A 21,237-nucleotide genomic window follows, 5' to 3' on the forward strand; every position below is an offset into this window, starting at 1 on the left:
AAATTTTCTTCCTATTATTGTGATTGTGTACTAATGATATAATTTGGTTCTTAAGAAAACTGAATTGGTGTATAAAAACTCAGAAAAGTGAAAGTGTGATAAATATATTTGAAATAATGTTAAAAGCAAAAGACAAAGTCATTTCTCACATATGACCTCAGACTGAGTTGGAGAAATTGGTCAGTGCACATCTCTGCAATGAGAGATGTTTTTTCCACCCCAAAATATAAGGAAGATGTATAAATCCAACCACAGTGCGGGAAGGGATTCCACGTCATGTTTTCTAGGATATGCAGTTGGTTGTACTCAGTTCTGGGGGTTCCCCTTAGAAGGTATTTGTGGGTCCTTTGTAAGGCAGTTGCGTTATCTGTAAGTGCTCTCATGTCTACCTGGTGAACAGAACCTGATTTGAGTAGAGAAGATACGAAAGTGAAACCTGGAGTTGGGAGTCCTAGTTCTGCCATCTTAAGGATAAACAGTCTCGACAGTATCTTCAGCAGGATCCTTTCTAGTATCTGTAGAAGACCATCAGCTATGGGGGATAGGGATGTTCTAATGCACTTTTTTGTTTTTATAAGGCTATAATTATTAGAAAGAAATCAGCCTTTGAGAATTTTAGTCATTTATATTAGGCATGTCCTCTTGGTCTTACACATGACAAACATAATCTCTTTCTTTGTGTCAGTAGTTAAGATATCTGATCACACATTTCATTGTTACCTTCATTTCTTATCTACGTTAATCACCTGCACTTTTTTTCCTTATTCATAGTATAGACAGGGTTGGATATTTGATATATGGGGAAGAGCATGGTACATGGAGCCAGAGACTCTGGTTTAAATCCTTGATAGGTATCTTTGTTTATGCCACTTGACATTTCTGACCCTTAATTACTCATCTCTTATGAAAGCACAGATGTAAAACTATATATTAAAAACTTTACTGTGTATCGAAGTAACATCAAAGAGTCAATTCTCCATAATACTGTTATATGACATAGTTCAGATCCCTTCTTCATCTTAACCTTTCTCAAGATTAGATACCAGGATACACATCAATCTCTTAAAACTTAAAATGGTGATGTTCAGGTTATTACACAAATTGAACAGCTATCTTAAGAGAGGTGACTGTATAAAAGGCCCAGGTAATGCATGGCATCTCTGTTTTCTTTTTATTTCTTACATCTTTCTTGATTTCTTACTATTTTTTAAACTAAATCGAAATTCTTTTTTTCCTTCTTCCCTTAAATTTCTTTGCCCTATGCATGCTAAGTGCCCCCTAAGTCATTCATAGTAACTTTGGTGACTTGATACCAAAGATTTCTTTTTATAAAAAGATACTTCTGCATAGGCAAAACTATTTTATAATTACACTTTGTTAAATAAATGTTTTTTTGTGGTATTTGTCTCTAGACAATTATTAATATATTACTTTCTGAAGTAATAGGAAATTGAAGAACAATGTAAGACACGTTTTCTTTCTTTTTTCCCTCAAAAAACAGGAATGCTTGGCAGTCAGGACCCTTGATCCTCTTGTCAACACCTCCAGTCTGATAATGAGGAAGTGTTTCCCTAAAAATCGCTTGCCACTCCCAACGATTAAAAGTTCTTTCCATTTCCAGTTGCCTGTCATTCCTGTAACTGGCCCAGTGGCCCAGCTCTACAGTTTACCCCCTGAAGGTAGGACCACATGGTAACTGCTGGCTTGGTATTGTGCAGGTCTGTTGACCTTTTTACTTGTGTAAAAGAAGGCCTTATTGAACATGATAAACTTTCATATTATATTTTAGTTAATAAATTTTCCTTTATGAGAAATTGAGGTATAGTAATTAAGGGAAATAGTATTGAATGTGTTATCTATACATAAATGTGAGTTGTGGAAAAATATAAGTATCTTATAAATTTCCAAAGTACAAAAATGTAAACATTCAATACTTAGGCAGTTGTGTTTGTAGCTTTTTACAAAGGTTTTCTGTAATTTGTAGTTTTAGCAAATCACGTTTATAACTTTTTAGTGAACTTTGTGTTTTCAGTTAAAAGACTTAATCACTAAAAACATTGCTTATGCCTCCCAAAAACTTGCATGTATATGACTTACCTGAATGAAAAACAGGAAATTATCAGAATAGACTCTGACATTTTCTGTAGAATATGCCATTTTTCTGTACAATACTGTAAATGTAAAAGGAGGTAAAAGTTTAAACTTCTTAATGTGTAGAAAAAGAATTTATTTGGTAAGATCTAGCAAATAGAAGAGAAAGTGGTCTAGGCTATTAATGGAATTTCTATAATATTTTCTTGTCAGTCGATCACTTCATGAAAAAAAAGAAAGTCTTATTCATGAAAAAATTATTTGAAAAAAGTTTCTTAAAACATTTTTCAAGTAATAATAGTCTTATTATCTTTGATATTGCTGTATCAATGGTATATATCATAGAGTACACTATTATGATTTTATTTTTAAAATATTTAATTCTTAAAGTACAAGTTTAGTCAACACAAAATATCAAAATGGGTTATTCAGAAACCTTCTTTAAAAGTTTTAAAAAATACAAGACTAATTCTAGAACTTATGTGTAAGATAGTTAAGTGAAAACAATGATCTAATTCCTTCTTTCCTAGAGGCTTTAAAAATAGAGGAGAATCTGTACTAACTGTGAAATCTAGGAAAGTGGGGCGTCTTCATGGAACAAACATAGAGGATTTTGTTACTTATGGTTAAGATATGAATAGATTACAGTAGAGAATCAACTCTGTACTCCCTCTTCCAAGAAATGCCATATCTCTGGCTCCAAGTTGAGGTGCCACTAGTGCCTACCTTGGAGATGCATCCCAGGAGCAGTTTGCATCCCTTTCTCTCCTTTATCTCAACATAGAATTAAGGGGGTTTAAATGGTGGTTCTAACTTTCAGAAAGCTGGTGCAATTTCTCTAAGATATGACAGGGTAACACCAGGGATGAGGAAGAATATATATTATGGGGTTCTTTATTTGACATCCCAAAAATCAGATGGAATAGAGAAAGCTGGCTTCTAGTTAGTGAATTCACCAAACATGGGGAAAAATGGCAGAGAGATGACATTTTTCTGCTGGCTCCTTTTCTACCCTTTCTTCAGACTGATGGATCACTGAACTAGACTAACTAGCCTTTATGATTAAGATGTGAGAGGAGGATTTTACTAGCAACTGCACAAAGAAACACCCTTATTCTTCTTTCCATTATTTTCTCACATATAAGCTTTATAATATCACAATCTTTATTATTTTTTACCTTCCTCAACTAAGCTGTATAAAGACAAGATTGTTGTTCTTCCTGCCCTTCATTTTGTCCTCAGCATTCTACAGATTCCAGGGCACATAACTACATTTAATAATTAAAAAAAAAACAACAAAAACCAATTTTATATAACACAAATTTGCATTGTTTAATTGTTGTAAAGATCTAATAGATATAATGCTAGCTTATTTTATCAGTATCTACATAAATCTAGTGAGATTACCGCCAAACAGAATAAAATTGAAACAATGATAGTTTACCTAAGAAATGTATTTTTCTCTTCCTCCATAGAAGGTTAAAACATCTTTCTTTCCATAATACCTTAGAATTATTAATAACCTTGACAGCATATTGATTATTAGACTCTGGAGAATACTACAATTGTTTAATTTTGTCTTAAGCGTAATCTAGAGAAAACTTCTCATAACTTTCAAGAACATGTTCCTTTACTTACTGAAATTCGATAACCGGATTTTTTAATGATTCCCATCCCAAGGCTGTTAAATTTTTTTTGCATTGGGGAATTATAGGGCAAACTTTGCAAAATAATCTTTATTCTTTAACATTCACCCTATCCCTATCATTTTTTTTGATGATTATAGTTTTTAATGAATGAATTGAACAATCCTCAAGACTTATTCTCTTGAACATTAAATACCAAATAATAATGTGTCTATGGCGATTTGAAGGAAAAGGATTCTGACATAAGATTTTCTGAATACTTAAGAGTTGTCATTCATATGTGAAGGTGACAGATATTTTCTTAGGTATGTAGGGCAATGGAAGTATCTTTCCTGAAATAATTACATGAAATATTACTCCAGCCAGTCAAGTGATAAACTAAAGATAGCAAGAATGGAGAACACATGGTTTAAGAGTTAGTTGTACTAGACATTAAAACCTTTTAAATATAAATTACTAAATAATTGCTGTAATATTAGGAAAAATATCAAATAATTCTTAGGCAGAGATACATACTGTAATAATAAACTAGGTCTTTTACACAAATAAACTAAAATTTATATTGATAGATTAATATACTGTTCTTACATTTCTGAACAGACAGTTATAGAAATAGTGGCCAAATATTTGTTTTCAAATGTAAAAATACTATCTAGAACAGAGATTCTTAGTATGCAAGATCCTTGAATGTTAGAAATCCATGAATGGATATCAAAGACTAGGAACACTTTGAAATTCTATATAAAATTGTTTTTTTATTCTTGAAAAAAATTCTTGAGTAAAGAAGTTCTGTGCAAAGATACCCAGAAAGCTATGAGTGTTAATACAAATTGAGAACTAGCAAATCAATTGTGGTAATAAGATATCCAAATGAGTAAAATGCTTCATTAAGAGAAAGAAACTCTCAGATTGGGTTAGAAAACAAAATCCAACTAACTGGTAAATCCTGGAGACTAAAGCAGCAAGACAGGAAGCTTGGCAAATGTGTCTGTTAGCTCTAGCCTGAAAGAGGAGGGGAAGGCAGTATTACTATCATACAAAATATAAATACAGAATTAAAAAAATATTTAGCCTTGAAGACGTGTTGAGTGAAGTAAGCCAGACATAAAAGGACAAATCTTTGTATATCTCATTGATATGGAATAATTAGAATAAGCAAATTTATAGAGTCAGAAACTGGAATATAGGTTATCAGGTCCAGGATAGGGAATGGGGATTTAATGCTTAAATTATATGGAGTTTATACTTGGGATGATGGAAAAGTTTTGATAATGGATGATGGTTATGGTAGCATAGCATTGTAAATGTAATTAACAGCATTGACTTAAATAGTTGAATATGGTTAAAAAGGGAACTTTAATGTTGTAAATATGATACTAGGAAGAACAATCCTTAGTACTGTACAATACAGCAAACCCTGTCAATATAGTAAATAATATAATTATAAAAATCTTCTTTTATCACTTGTAATAAAATCACCACATTAATGTGAAGTGTTAATGAGGGGAAGGGATAGGAGATCTCTATTTTCTGTATGATTTTTTTGTAAACTTGCATGTTCTCTAATTTTAAAAAAAGTTTAAAACAGAAAAGCAAAGATTATTTTATGCAAACTAGATAATAGCACTCATGCCAAACGTTAGAGCAAGCATAGATAAAGCTATAATCATTTGAATTACAAGGAGATCACCCTCACACCTTTTAGAGGGTGATTTTCATATAATTCTTACATTCTTGACAGTTTAAACAGAGGAGGTTAAATCAATCTAGGTTGATGTTAAAGAAGACTCCTGCTTATATATTTGAAAATAAGATGGAAATGGACACTATTTTAGGAAAATATAAGTAATTAAAATTGAGTTAAATTGTGGAAAACCTTAAATTGAATATGCAATCAGGTTTCCTTCAGTGAAGATACCACATGCTGATGACTTTATAGTTGAGTTGTCTCAACTTTCAAGATCTGTTACTATGCTTTATTTTCTAGAGCATAGAAAAAAAGGAAAGTTTAGACGTTAACATGATGCTAAAAACAAAACCTGATAAGAATAACCTGAAACAATGTACAGACCGGTGTCACTCATGAAAATAAATATAAAAACCCTAAGTAAAACAAGAGCAAGTTGAATTGAGCAGTATTGTTCAAGTATGAGACACCTAGACCAACTAAGAATTTTATTTTCATGAATTATAATAAATGTACCACACTAATGCAAAGTATTAATAGGGTGTTGTATTGGGAAAAAAAATATGCCCTAATGTGAACTATGGACTATAGTTAACAGTACAATTATAATTATTCCTTCATCGATTGTAACAAAGGTATCACACTAATGCAAAGAGTTAATAATAAAGGGGTATGGTATATGGGAATGCTGGTTTTTTTTTATTACATGATTTTTCTGTAAACCAACTTATCTTATTAAAAAAAGAGGTGTATCACAGATTCATTTCTATTTCTAATCCTAATCCTAAAAAAAACCACAGCAAACTAGTGTAATTATTATTAGCAGATCAAAGGATGAAAACCAAATGATTATATCAGAAATATAAATTTTTGTAAAGTAAAGAAATTTTATTAAAAAAATGATTTACGAGTTCCAGATAAAATCCTTAAAGTAAGCCAGGAATAAAGTGGTATTTCCTGAACAAGGTGAGTAATCTAATTCATATCAGTAGCCAAGAGCAAAAATAGTTAATGAAATATTAGAGGATACCTCTCTAAATCATTATTTATCATAGTTCTGAAAGCTGCAGTCAGTTTGGTAAGACAGGAAAAGGAAAGATATTAATTCAAAGGATGAAATAATTTTTTCAGTATCTATGAAGGATATTATTGTCTGTCTACCAAATCCAAGCGAATCAATTATAAAACATGAATTAGGCAAAACAAAAGCTTAATAAAATATTAGTTAAAAGATAAATGAAGAGCTTTCCTTTGTGAGTATATGTGTATATATATGTGTGTGTATCAGCAAAAACCAGTTAGAAAACATAAAGCAAAAGTGGATCACATTTATAGGAGCAATAGCAACAACAAAATAAGCCCCTTGGAGTTGTTTTCCAAATTTTTATGCAAAATCCTTACTCATTCCTTTCATTGGTTGCATCATATGGATGTAGTATAATTTTATCTAGTTTCCTAGTTAGACATGTGTTTTCCAGTATTTTTGTTTTTATAATAAATGACCCAAGACCATTTTGAAAACTAACAAGAATTGATACATTTTTTTTAAGGTTTATTTTTTTTTTAATTTCTCTCCCCCACCCCTATCCCCAGTTGTCTGCTCTCTGTGTCCATTCGCTGTGTGTTCTTATGTGACTGCTTCTATCTTTATCAGCGGCACCGGAAATCTGTGTTTCTTTTCGTTGTGTCATCTTGTTGTGTCAGCTCTCCGTGTGTGCGGTGCCATTCTTGGGCAGGCTGCACTTTCTTTCACACTGGGCGGCTCTCCTTAGGGGGCACACTCCTTGCGCATGGGCTCCCCTATGCGGGGGACACCGCTGTGTGGCAGGGCACTCCTTGCGCGCATCAGCACTGTACATGGGCCAGCTCCACACGGGTCAAAGAGGTCCACGGTTTGAACCCCAATTCCCCAAGAATTGATTTTTACTTCCCAGTTTTAATAATATGATCAAGCTATAGTAATTAATACTCTTTAATTATTGGCAGTGGTAAAGGAATAGATCATTGGAATAGAAAAGATCTCAGATACTCTAAGCTATATGGAATTTCACATCTGTAATATAAACTGAAAGAAAAATACCATAAAAAGGAAAATATTTGAATGTTTTGATTAAAAATTAGAAATGCATTTTCTCTCTGATACTTAACTGCATTTCCCCTCTCCCTACTCCAGCAATTATTTTTCTTGTTTGCAATATGTTTTCTGAATTCACTCCTTTTCTCTTTCCTTCCAGTTCTTTTGTTCCCCCTCTCTCTCCAAATGCCATTTCATCCCTTGTTTATCTGTGACTAACTGTTGTTTGGACAGTTTTTGGTAACCCATGCTATCCTATGTAGTAGAATACTTATTTATTTTTATATATTTCCAAAGAATTTGAGGCAATTTGATAATTATATTAGTGAGGATAGGCTGAGCTGCTGTTATAGAGAGACCAGTTTCGTAATGGCTAAAACAGTAATAAACATTTTTATAGCATATACTATTTGCCTGGCACTTTACATATATTAACTCATGTAATGCTCATATAATGCTCATATGAACACTGTGAGGAAAGTATCTCCATTTTATAGATGAGGCAATAGATACAGAGAACTTATGTAATTTGCTCAGCATCAAATAGCTAGTAAAGTGGGGGAGCCAGTATTTAAACCCAGGTATTCTGTCTCCAGAAAACATGTTCTTAACCATTTTGCTACACTGCCACAAATAGAAGGTCTTCCTCACATGTCCATCCAGAGGAATAGGCAGGTGATCATGGACAGTAGGCCACTAGGTCATCAAAGGTAACAGGTTCTTTTTGTTATTCCCCCCCAACCCCCCAATCATCTCCTATAGTGATTCCTTCATATACATGTGGAAAATGAGGAAATGGAGAGGGCTAGCATTTTTTTTTTTTAAAGAAAGTGTATTATGATTTGCATGTATCACTATGCCTCACATCCTATTGGCCAACAATTGGTCATATAGCTATAACTTGCCAGAGAGGCAAGAATCTGTAACCTTCAGCTAAATCTTAGGGGTTCTATTATTAAAAGGAAGGGGAGAAGAAAAGATAATAGGGGAACAGGTAATCTTTGCTTTAAGAAATCACATTGGAAATGGAAGTAAAAAAGTTAAGAAAAATAGCTTCTTTAAATATTGTCTACTTTGTAATGTGTTCATTTACTTATGTGAGAAGTCCCAAAGTACTCTTTCACTTCTCTTTCCTTGGCTCCCCCACATCCATGGTCCCCATATCTTTTTCCATTCTACTTCCTTAGTTTTTCTCTAATACATACTCTTTCTTTATCCCCATTACTGTTGTATTGGTAGAAACAGTAATTGTCTTTTCCCCTATTAGTTGGTTTCTCTTCAGCCTTACTCTTCCTTCCTCACACTTGCCAGAGTGATCTTTTGAAAATGAAAATGTAATCAAGCCAATTTCTTCTTGAAATTCTTAGTGCTTATCTTTTAGGCTAAACTACTAGGTCTATTGTATTTCCCCCTTCATTTTCTCATTTGCCTCTCTTTGCTAGTTTTCCAAACATATGATGCATCCTAGTCATACTTCTTATTTTCCAAAGATATCGCCTCACTTCCTTAGAATTTTTATTTTCTCTTTCTAAAAGCCACACTCACCCATCCTTATAATCATTGAGATAGCTGCTAGTCTGCTTAAATATTACCCCTGCTGTGATCACTGATCATTGATGGCCCTTGGCCCCTTCCCACTTAGTTGTTTCATCTTTGATTTTCCCATAGCATTTAAAAATATATGCCTCTGCAAATATTTATCTTCTATTTTATATAATTTCTTGTTTGTATATATCTGCTCTTTAATCTCATGGGCTCTATGAGAGCAGTACTTAATATTTGCACATCTTTTTAAAAATTCTCAGCAAATAATAGAGTAATGGCACATGATAGTCATTGAGACAAGTATATGGGAGATGAATTCTAAAGGAATGATGTGTGTTATTGAATTTTAACATAAAAAGGAGACAGGATGTTTCATTCAGGCTGTTGCAACATGAGACATTATTAATTTTTAAACCTGAGAACATTAGTAAAAACCCACTGATTTTTGAAAGCACTTTCACATATTTATTATCTCTTGGGTTTTTCAACATTAACTTGGGACAGCCTTAGAGATGATAATAAATGTCATTTATTTTTCCTTTGGTAATTGAAAATACTTTATATACATAACATTCTACTTTTGGATGTGCGTGTTGTAGAATGCTTACCTCTGACCTACTTATAGCACATTTTGTATCACAGTGGATGACGTAGTAGATGAAAGTGATGACAACGATGATATTGATTTAGAAGCTGAAAATGAAATTGAAAATGAAGATGACCTAGATCAAAATTTTAAGGTTAGTATAAATTTGTGTCATTAGACAACTTTATAAATGATATACGCTACAACTGTAAACAAAGATTTGGTAAATGGAGATGGCTAATGATAGATTAATTTCTGTTGTCCACATTTTTTTTTACTGAGATGACCATGGGCATTAAGCCAGTAAAAGGACAAATAATGTTGCTTTGAAACCACTGGCCTTAAAGTAACTAATTTTTCATTCTCTGACTAGGAAGATTTTATCTTAACATTTTTGACTTATATTTTGAAAGTGTTTCAAAGAAAGTGGTTTGAGACTATTGTGGCAACTTAACACAAAACACATTACCCTCCTTCAGCAATCTTTTGGGGTTACAAAAATAGTAGGAAAATAATTTATAACTGATGTGTTTTTGTGAGAATGTTAACAGTGATTATTAGGTTTCAGTTAATTCAACAAGGTAATGGGTAAAAGTGTTTTTCGAATTGAGAAAAGCCAAAATTATTGTTATGTTACATGAGATGTTATGTAAAGGAGACAGGTGCATTTTAAGAATTTTATTGCACCTCTGGAAGTCTATACACCTGGTAATTTTGCTTTATTTACTGGTAGGGAAGGTCATTTTAACATCTAGAAAAATGGCTCCTAGTCTTCATTTGTCAACTATTTTGCTTTTTGATGTTTTTTTTTTTTTTTTGGGTGAGGGGAGGTTAATTTAACTCTTGTCTACCCTAGCTTTTCTGTCTTGGAATAATACACCAAAATCAGAGTACACTGAGTATTTGACTGCCTCTGGAGATAGAGTTTAAGGTATTAGAAGATTTCTGTCTTAATAACAGATGTAGAAACATTTTCAATACTGCCAAATGTGATCATCAGGGCATAGTTTGGCAAAATTGTCAAGTAAGCAGATTAGTTAGCCTGGAACACATGATGGTATTTGTCCTGGCTTCAGAAAGCTATGCTATGCAGAAGATACACAGTACAGGCTCTGGGGATCCCAGCAAGGAAATGTAGGGTAAGTGACCTTGGCCCCACCAGGAATTTAAAAAAAAAAAAAAAATGCTAGCCCTCTCCATTAGAAACAGTGTGTGTGTGTGGTGTGTGTCTGTGGCTATGAACATGATACAAGTTAAAGAACTAATACATCCAAGTTAGAAGAATTTTAATCCTGTATTTAAAGTGTCCCTTGAATAATAGAAGCTATATTCAGAACAACTATTTAGGTTCTCTGGAATATGTTTGGGAGCAGTACAATTTCCCAGATTAATACTAAGCTTGAAAATACACACATATATATGTATATTAAAAGGTATGGGGAATTGTACCCAGGACCTCTACATGGCAGGCAGGAGCTCAACCACTGAGCTACAACCATCTCAAAATATTGTATTTTGATAGTAACCTTTCTAATATGTGTTATATGTTTCCAAGCCTGTTATAAACAAAGTATGCCGAGTATAATATACTTATTCTTTTTTAAAATAACTTTATTTCAAATTCAAAAGAATGAATAAAATAGCAGAGAAAGGCAGCTCAACAAGCTATGGAAGCATTGCTCCTAAAAAAAAAGTTCTGTCCAACACTTTTATCCCATCTAATTCCAGTTAACTCAGTTGTTTCCTCTAGTGTTCAGAAAGATACACAGATGAACACATATTCATTAAATGACATATTCAAGGTATCCTTATTAATTAAAAAAATAGAGAAAAAAATGCTTACTCATATTCATATATCCCAAATCAATAGGATTTACAACAATGGCTCTGACTTTGCTGTGTGGAAATTGTGATTGTGTATGGGTGAAGGCAGACTTTTTTTTTTTTCTTTTTTTCTTTTTTAACAATTTGAAGGTAAGTTACATATATCATATATCATGGTCATTTCCCCCCCAAATATGTCAGTGCATATTTCCTAAGAATAGTGATAATCTCTTATATAACCACAACACAGTTATGAACTTCATAGTTATACAGTGATATAATACTTTAATCTATCGTCCTTATTTCAGTTTTGTCAGTTGATTTAATAATGTATTTAATAAGATTTTTTTCCCCTCTCATATAGAATCTAGCATCAGGTATTTAATTATCTTGTCTCTTTAATCTTCTTTAATTTGGAGCACTTCCACAGCTTCCTTCATCTTTCATGACATTATCTTTGAAAAATAGAGTTTTTGGCTTTTTTTGTTCACTGGACAATCAGTGATGTTCACATTTGTCCAAAGTTCTGTTAGTACAGCAGTTGTAATTGTAAGAGAAAACAATAGTTTGTAATAATTGAACCACTTACCCTAAATTAATCTAAGCTCTTTACATATAGTAACCATTTAATCCTCATAGCAATCCTATCTGCTTTACAGATGAGAAAACTGAGGCACAGAGAGGTTATCAGTTTAGCTATTAAGTGGCAGAGCCAGGATTCATAATAAAATAGTCTGTTCTCTTTACCACTATACTATTCTAAAATATTATTTTCCTTCAAGGGCTATACAAAATTGTTGGCTCTCTAGAGACTGCTGAGCTGTATTATCATTTTCTTCTTTACTGTGGTCTGCCTCTTAGTCTCATTGCCTCTTACATTTGGGTGTTTTCTTATCCTTCCTTTTTATCTGAATCCCATCACTTCTTTATTGTGTAAGGTGAACTGCTGCATAGTAGTTTATATAATCTTTGTGTTTTTTTATTTTTTCTTTTTTATTTTTTAATGGTTCTGGGCTTAGAGGATATTTTTTTCTCACCATGGTGATTCAATTCTCTTTGCCCCAGATTTTTCAGAGTCTAGAGTGTTTATAGAAACCTGGAGGTTCTGGAAGACTATTCTCTAGGGAGCCAAGACTTACCTGTATGCAAACTTCAATGTGTTCTTTTTTCCCTCTGTAACTTTAGAATAAATCTAAGGAGTGGTGGCTGGTTGTTTCTTTTTTGTGAGTCTGTGTAATAGCTGTCCAATTTTGATTTTTCCCTAAACCAAAACACAGAATTCCCTCTTATTGAGCTTTCAAAGTGTTGTAGTTTTCTTTCCTTAGGATTTCTGTTTTACAGGTAAAGTCTTAAAAAAAAAAAAAAAAAAGACTAGAGAGCCACTATGTAAGGCTAATGTTGAGTATTGAACCTAATTTGTTTGGAAAAAGAATACCTTTGTAAATTACTTTATTTGGAAGCTATTGTCTATTTATTAGATGATAATCAACAAAATTATTATATGTTTTTGTTCATCAATGCATAATTAAAGGATTTATAAATTACATAGTCATGCGATAATTATACAGTAATGTAATAATTAACATGAAACCATTTAAGTAAAACCAGTATTATGGCAATGGGGAAAATCTTTTCATTGGTTATACAAATAATAGGTAAATGCATAGTATGTTTTTCTTTTTAAATGAGATAATTAGTAAATGTGTAAACATAGTCATATATATAAAGCATTTTAAGGATTGATGCATAGTAGAATAAATTAGTTTTAAGTAAATAGTAGAATAAATTGGTTTCAGGAAAAAGTAGCCCACTTAGATCATAAGATAACTAAAAGTGAGTACCAATTAAAAGTTAATAAGTATTGTTACTATCTCTCTTTAGCCACCAACAGAAGTATTGATGATCTTGTCCTTGTATGAGGCCGGGGTTGTTGAGGGTCCTAGAAAAAAGCTTGTGTAGAAAGTAAACCCATCTCCACATCATGGTGTGTATCAGTTCTTTCCTGAACAGCAGGCAGCCAGATTGATCCCAGGATACATATTCTTTTTCTGTGAGGACATACTTTTCCTTTCATTTTACCCTCTTCTTTCCCAAAGGGTCATAGAAATTATTTCTGGCTGTTGCTCTACTTCTTACTTTTTACCCCCCTGAAAAATAAAGCAAATGGCACTTGTGATTTTTCTGAAAGGCCTTTATTTACCATGGAGTATAAGAGTGCTTGATAATCATTAGTGTATATTAGGAAGTATATCATATCAGCTAACAATCTATGCTCTGGAACCACTCTGACTAGTTTTGCATCCTGGCTCCTCTCCTTGCAAGTTGTGCCATTTTGAGCAAGCACTTAGCCTCTCTCTACCTTGGTTTACACTTCAGTTAAATGGGAATAATGGAGCTGTGTATTTCATAGGGTTCTTAAGCTGGTTTAAGTAGAAAATGGATGTACAATGCTTAGCCTAGAGCCCCACACATTTTAGTGCTCAATAAATGTTATTTTGTTATCACTGCCACCACCACCATCATCATACATTTGTTTTCAATTTAGTTTTCTTAATGTGAGCAAAATGATGGCCAGTAAGGAGAGTGGGAAAAGCATACTTTATTAATCTTGATATTGTGGTTTTCTGTCTTGTGGATCCTGAACACCATGTTATGTTAAAATAACCGTCATTACCATTGGCAAAACAAAACAACAATAGCAGCAACCCCAAAATAATGACATTTGAATTTAAGGTAAATTTAATACAACCTTTGTATAGTGAGTATTCTCTGACTCTAATGGCCCATAATTAATAATTTGGAAAATTTAAATCTAAAAGGTATACTGTAATTTTTATGGTTTCCTTAACTGGTGACATGCTATTTTTATTATTTCAGAATGATGACATCGAAACAGATATTAACAAACTAAAACCCCAACCAGAACCAGGACGAACAATAGAGGAACTAAAAATGTATGAACACCTTTTCCCTGAACTTGCTGATGATTTTCAGGTATATATATATATATATATAAAATTCAGCATCTTAACTGATTTTAATAAAGAGCTCTTTATTTTTCACTAGTAAGCCTTCTTTTATTCTGCTTTTCATTTCTAAAATATGAAAGTAGTATTGTTTCTTTTTAGATTTCTGGAGCAATTACATAAACATTCTGAGCTGCAGATAGCAGATTGCTTATCTTTAAAATGAGAGGGGTTGGACTACTACTTTAATATTTCTATCTTTGTTTTATCATCCTTTTTTTTTCTTTTTTCTTTTCCTTTTTTTAAGAGGAATTGGGGATTGAGCCCAGGACCTCATAAATGAGAAAGAGGTGTGCTCAACCACTGAGCTACATCTGTTCCCCAGGCTTTATCACTTTTGACTGATACAGTTTTTACGTTTTCTTTTTTTATGACATCTCAAAATCATATAGTCTTCTTTGTATCAGTTGTGTTCAGTTAAGATGGAAGTGAAAGCTAAGAAAATGCTGAAATAAAAATATAGTCCTTATGCATGTTGAAGTTTTCTTTTTTTCCAGACGGTTCCCTATATAGCTTGGGGAGGAGGGGGATATGGGAATTTGAAGTCTTTAAATCTAAGTTGGTTTAGAGGGAGAGTGACTTATTAACATTACTTACCCTTATTTATTAGAATGTAATTATTCATCTTGGATTTCTCAGCAACTAGTGGTAAGGGTGATTGAATTGATATCAGTAGCTCTAGCTTCTTATTCTTACTCTGCTGCTGACTTGTGGTGGGTCCTTGGATAAGGCCCTGAAAGTGCCCGGGATCTTAAACTATAAAATATAAAGGGATCTGAACTTGATAATCTGTAAGATTTATTTAGCCCTTACTACCTACCTCTCCCTCCCGCCCCCATTCCCTACACTTAATTCCTAGTTGCTTAAAGAAAACAACTTTAATGTGACCTTATATGAGAAATAAAAAATATTTGTCAACTAATATTTACAGTTCACAGTTCCAGTTAATGAGACTTTCATGTTGTAGAAGTAGCAGCAAGGTACTCCTTCTACGCCTCCATAGATTTGAGGTGCTTCTCATAGATTTGAGGTGCATTAGAAGGTACTTTGAAATCAGGGATACTAGAACGAGGGCAGGAATGAGAAGATTTTTGTCAAAAAAAAAAAAAAAAAGGGAAGGCAGGCAGAGGCATTGGGAAAGGGTACAGGACAGTTTTCTTCCATTCACTCAATAGCAAGTAACTTGCTCTTTTAAATCCTTTGTGTCCAGGTAAGACTCATTTGAAAATAAAACTCCCAGAAACAATAAATACTGCTAAAGCAAAGCAGAAACATGTTGTGGAAGGAATTGATTGTTGTGTGATGAAATAGCCTATTTTCTTCACTATTTATATGCATATGAGAAATATTTTAAGTAATTACAAATTGGAGGAGTTTTGAAGAGGAAGTAGAATATTTTTGTAATGTGTGTCAAGGTTAGGGTTTTGATTATCATTCTTACACAGTCCAGTTCTTTTTTTTTAAACCATGATGCATTCTTAATTGCTTGTCTATCTGTAGATTCCCCATTTCCTAGCCATAGTATTTCACGTAGAACATATTTATTAATGCATTCTTTATTTTGTCATTAATTTTATTTGGAATATTTAGCTCTCTTTCTGTAGTGCATATTATGGGAAACAGCACATTGTCTTATTTACATGATTGGACAGTTGTGTTATCACTCGACTGTCTCATTTTTAAGTTTCAAAGGAGTTCACTGTTCAAATCTTTAGTCTCTGATTTTTAAAGTATGTGTTTGAACCATAGGCAATGATAGTTAAATGATGCATTTTTAAGGATTAAAAAAACTGGTTAGTTCCAGATAGGAAGTGCTTGAAGGAATTTTATTCAGCCATCCCTGTATCAATTCCTGACAGATCATGAGATATTAAACATAAATGAAATTAGTTTTGTTTATGACTTTTTATACTTGGATTTGCATGTAATTTTCGTCACCAACCACTGAAGCTTGAAATTACTTGATGTGTTTTTTAAACCCTGAACATGTCTTTAAATAACATGCTTAAAGTGCTATGTCTTGATTTTTCCTGCCATTTTTCTTTGGTTTTATTATTGTTTGCATTATCATTTTAAGATCGGCACTCATTGCATTTCAGCATTTTTCTTTTAAATATATAACATTTGTAGGCTATAAAATCCCCTCTAATGACTGTATTGTTTGTACCCTATAGATTTTGATATTTAGTATTTTCTTTATCTTTGTTTTTAAACTTAATTTCCATTATGTTTTTTTCTTTCGTTGGTAGTTTCAAAGGTAATTTCTTAATTTCCAATTTTTAACGTTTATCTTTTTAATTGATTTCTAGCATTTTGTAGAAAGGCAAGGACTATTTATGATTAGTCTTTTGAAATTTTTTTTTTTTTTAGATTTATTTATTTCTCTCCCCTCCCTCCTACCCCGGTTGTCTGTTCTCTGTGTCTCTTTGCTGCGTCGTCTTTGTCCGCTTCTGTCCTTGTCAGCGGCAAGAGAATCTGTGTTTCTTTTTGTTGCATCATCTTGTGTCAATTCTCCGTGTGTGCGGCACCATTCCTGGGCAGGCTGCACTTTCTTTCGCGCTGGGTGGCTCTCCTTACAGGGTGCACTCCTTGCACGTGGGACTCCCCTACCCGGGGAACACCCCTGCGTGGCACGGCACTCCTTGCGCAGATCAGCACTGTGCGTGAGCCAGCTCCACACGGGTCAAGGAGGCCCAGGGTTTGAATTGCGTACCTCCCATGTGGTAGATGGATACCCTAACCATTGGCCAAGTCTGCTTCCCTTGAAATTTTTGAGGTTCTTTTATCCTTGAATATGATCAACTTTTGTTACTATTTCTTGTGTGCTTCAAAATAATTGTTCTGCAGTTGTTATGCATATTCTCTACTTGCCTTTTAGGACAAGATTGTTAATCATGTTGAGAAGTTCCATCCAATTTATACAATCCATCCAAATTATACAATCAGTGGTATTTGGTATCACATAGCTGTGCATTCAACATAACAACCTCTAGGTTCATCCATGTTGTCATATGCTTCACTACTTCATTTCTTCTTACAGCTGTGTAATATTCCATCATGTGTATGCACCACAATTTGTTTATCCATTCAGCAGTTGATTGATACTTGGGTTGTTGCCATCTTTTGGCAATCATGAATAATGCCACTGTGAGCATCAGTGTGCAGATGCTGTTCATGTCACTGCACTCAGTTCTTCTGAGTATATACCCAGCAATGGTATTGCCAGGTCCCCTGGCAAGTCTATATTCAACTTCCTTAGCAACTGCCAAACAGTCCTCCACAGTGGCTGTACTATTCTGTATTCCCACCAACAGTGAATACATGTTCTATCTCTCTACATCCTCTCCAACACTTGTAGTTTAACAACATTTTAACAGTGGCCATTCTAATAGGTGTGAAATAATATCTCATTGTAGTTTTCATTTGAATTTCCCTAATTGCTAGTGATGTTGAACTTTTTTTTCATGTGTTTTTTGCCATTTGTATTTCTTCTTTGGATAAACATCTATTCAAGTTGTTTATCCTTATTTTAATCAGGTAGTTTGCCATTTATTGTTGAGTTGTAGTATCTCTTTATCTATTACGGATATTAAGTCCTTATCAGATATGTGATTTCCAAATGTTTTTTCCCATTGAGTCAGCTTTCTTTTCTCCCTTTTGATAAAGTCCTTTGAGGTGCAAAAGTGTTGAACTTTGGGGAGTTCGCATTTATCTATTTTTTCCTTTGTTGCTTGTGCTTTGGGTGTTAGGTTTAAGAAACTACCTCTACATGATCCTGAAGATGTTTTCTTACATTTTCTTCTAGGAGTTTTATGGTGCTGGCTTTTATATTTAGGCCCTTGGTCCATTTTGAGTTAATTTTTGTATAAGGTGTGAGATAGGGATCCTCTTTTTTTTGGATAAGAATAACCAGTTCTCCCAGCACCATTTGTTGACTAGACTGTTCTGGCCCAGTTGGGAGGCTTCATAGCCTTGTTAAAAATCACTTGACTGTAGATGTAGAGCTCTATTTCTGAGTTCTTGATTTGGTTCCATTGATCAATGTGTCTGTCCTTACGCCAATACCATGCTGTTTTTACCACTGTAGCTAAGTAATATGCTTTAAAGTCAGGAAGCAAGAATCTTCCAACTTCACTCTTTTTTAAGACGTTTTCAGCCTGTAGGTTTTTATTCCTGTTTATTCTGTAAATTAATGTTAAAAATGTATTAAAATGTTCAGTGTGAATTGTGAATTTGCCTGTTCCTCTTATGTCTATTTTTGGTTTAGAAACTTATTATTTAATGTGTATAAATGGAAATAGATTTTTTCTTTCTTTTAAATTGAACTTTTAATCATTATGAAGTTATTTTCTTTAACTGTAAGGTTAAAGGCATAAAGCATTATTATTATTATTTTATATTAATATAGTTATATTAGCTTAGGCTATTTAACTGGTATCTTTTAAAATCTTTTTACTTTGAACTTTTTGGCATTCTTAGATGTGTATCTTTTTTAACAGTGTAGTGTTGTATTTTAAAAAATCCAGCCTGATTCTTTGTCATTTAACTGGAACATTTAGTTCATTTATATATTATTTTTATTATATTTAGATTTATAATTTTGATATATTTTATATTTTCATTTCTTTTTAAAATAAACTTTATCAACATAATTTACTTGCAATAAATTGCACATATTTCAAGTTCAAGAAGTTTGATAAATGTTATTATCTGTGTAACCCCCACCACAATCAAGATATGAAATTATTTCCATCACCCAAGAAAGTCTTCTTGGACCCCTTTGTACTCAATCTCCATTATCTTTTACCTAGGCAACTTTGCTGTCTGTCACTATAGATTAATATTGCCTCTCCTATTACTTCTTATAAATTGAATCATAGCATATAAACTTTTTTGTGTAACTCTTCTTTTGCTCAGCGTATGTTTTAAAGATTCAGCCATGTTACTGCATGTATCAGTGATTCATTCTTTCCTTCTTAATGTTGAGTAATATTTCAACATTATGAATATGTGTATGAATATACCACAATTTCTCTATCCATTCACTTGTTGCTGAATATTAGAAGGTAGTTTTGGCTCCTATGAATAACGTTGATACTAACATTTGTGTACAAAGCTTTTCATGGAAAATTGTTTCCATTTCTCTTGGGTAAATACCTAGCAGTGAAGTAGCTGGTTAGTGTATATGGTAAGTGTATGTTTTCACATTATAAGAAATTTTCTCTCTGCTCTTAAGGTAATTTCTTTGGCCCTAATGTGCTGCCATTTCCAGTAATGTGACTAAGCATGGATTTTCTTTCTTAAAGCCTGTTTGGGGTTCATTGTATTTCTGGAATCTGAGTTTTTCTTAAAGGATTTGGAAAAATCTCTTAGCCTCTCTCTCAGATACTCTCTTCCCCTTTCTTTCTCTTTTCTCCTTTGCAATTCTAACTTGATGTACATCTTTTTTACTTCTCAGGTCTTTTAACCTCTTTTTCATGTTTTTTCCTCTCTTTATTTCACTATCTTGCTTCAAGTATTTCATCTGAACTCTTCCAGTTTCCTGTTTTCCTTATGGCTCTGTCAACTCTGTCATTAGAAACATCCATTAGACTTAACTTTATTTTTTATATTTAGAAGATTTAAAAAATCTCTTTCACCATTCTTTTTGTTTTCTGTCTTCTGTTTTTTTGAATGTGTTAAATATAGTCATTTCTTAGTCTTTTTTATAATTTTTTATAATTTTATAAAGTTCTAACAAGTCTTTCTGTATCTGTTGTTTCTTTAGTTCTTTCCTTTTCTACTTCATTGAACTATGTGTTTAGTTGTTTTTACTATGAGCTTCTCATCTTTTTCATAATTTTGTTTGTGGGAATTATGTGGAAATATTTGAGGCTCTTTTGTTGTTGTTGTTGCTTGTGTCAGGCACCATTATAGATTAAGTTTGAATCATCCAGATAGTGTGAGTTCATGCTGCAAGTCCACGTGTGATGTGATGGCAGGCCTTGGTACCAATTTGTGATTAGTGATATTTTTTCATCCTGTCAGTATTAAGGTTTGAGACACCTGGCTTTCCCTCTATTATTTATTTTGTTATGAGAATATTTTTAGGGCCTTCGTGTTGATGGTTTAGTTTTGGGGCCTCATCTTTATGGGAATATCTGTTAGATTCTCTATCTTACGCAAATTCTGGGTTTTGTCTCCTGTTCTTCATATTCTTTAAGATGCGAAAATCTAATCTCAAGGTTAGCTCTTTTTAGTAAATATTTTCAAAGTGAAATCCAGCTTCAGACTTTAGCATACTCCTGTGGGACCCCATCTTCATTTGATTTTTTGGCTTTTATCCTTGCTTTCTAATCTAATCTATAGATGTACTTAAGATATCTTAATATCTTATCTAACAATTATAAATATTTCTGTAGGGTAGATACCTAGTCCACCATGTTTCCTGCAACAGATGGTTTTTATGCACACTTAATGTTCTTCAACTCTTTCATGGAGAAACTGCACCTCTACTGTTTCCTTGGGTTAGATGTACAGGGATTGGACATGGATTATCTTTGAATCCTGGGTTTTATACAGTGGGTGTTTGGGGAATGAATCATATAGTAAAATAGTCTTAATTTTGACTATATAATAATGATTGTGAGGAAGTTAATTAAAATTAAAAGATGAATTGCAAATTCAAGAAGTGTTTGCAAAAATGGGTTATGTGGAGGATTAGTTTATGTGTATGTATATATTTTTAATGTGAGAATTTATACAGCGAAACAAGGAAA

The 21,237-nt window shown here is 33.0% G+C and overlaps 1 protein-coding gene across 6 annotated transcripts in view; it reads left to right on the forward strand.

Moving 5' to 3' along the window:
* The window catches only part of AGTPBP1 (ATP/GTP binding carboxypeptidase 1), a 255,124-nt gene that overhangs the window by 119,731 nt on the left and 114,156 nt on the right, over nucleotides 1-21,237 (forward strand). For all 6 annotated transcript variants that reach the window (XM_071216649.1, XM_071216650.1, XM_058301576.2 and 3 more), the window contains 3 exons: nucleotides 1,502-1,679; nucleotides 9,686-9,783; nucleotides 14,331-14,447. In XM_071216649.1, the coding sequence (XP_071072750.1) occupies nucleotides 1,502-1,679; nucleotides 9,686-9,783; nucleotides 14,331-14,447 (393 nt within the window). The remainder of the gene's footprint in view (nucleotides 1-1,501; nucleotides 1,680-9,685; nucleotides 9,784-14,330; nucleotides 14,448-21,237) is intronic.

Source organism: Dasypus novemcinctus, chromosome 8, assembly GCF_030445035.2.
Source record: "Dasypus novemcinctus isolate mDasNov1 chromosome 8, mDasNov1.1.hap2, whole genome shotgun sequence".
NCBI classification, from domain to species: Eukaryota; Metazoa; Chordata; class Mammalia; order Cingulata; family Dasypodidae; genus Dasypus; species Dasypus novemcinctus.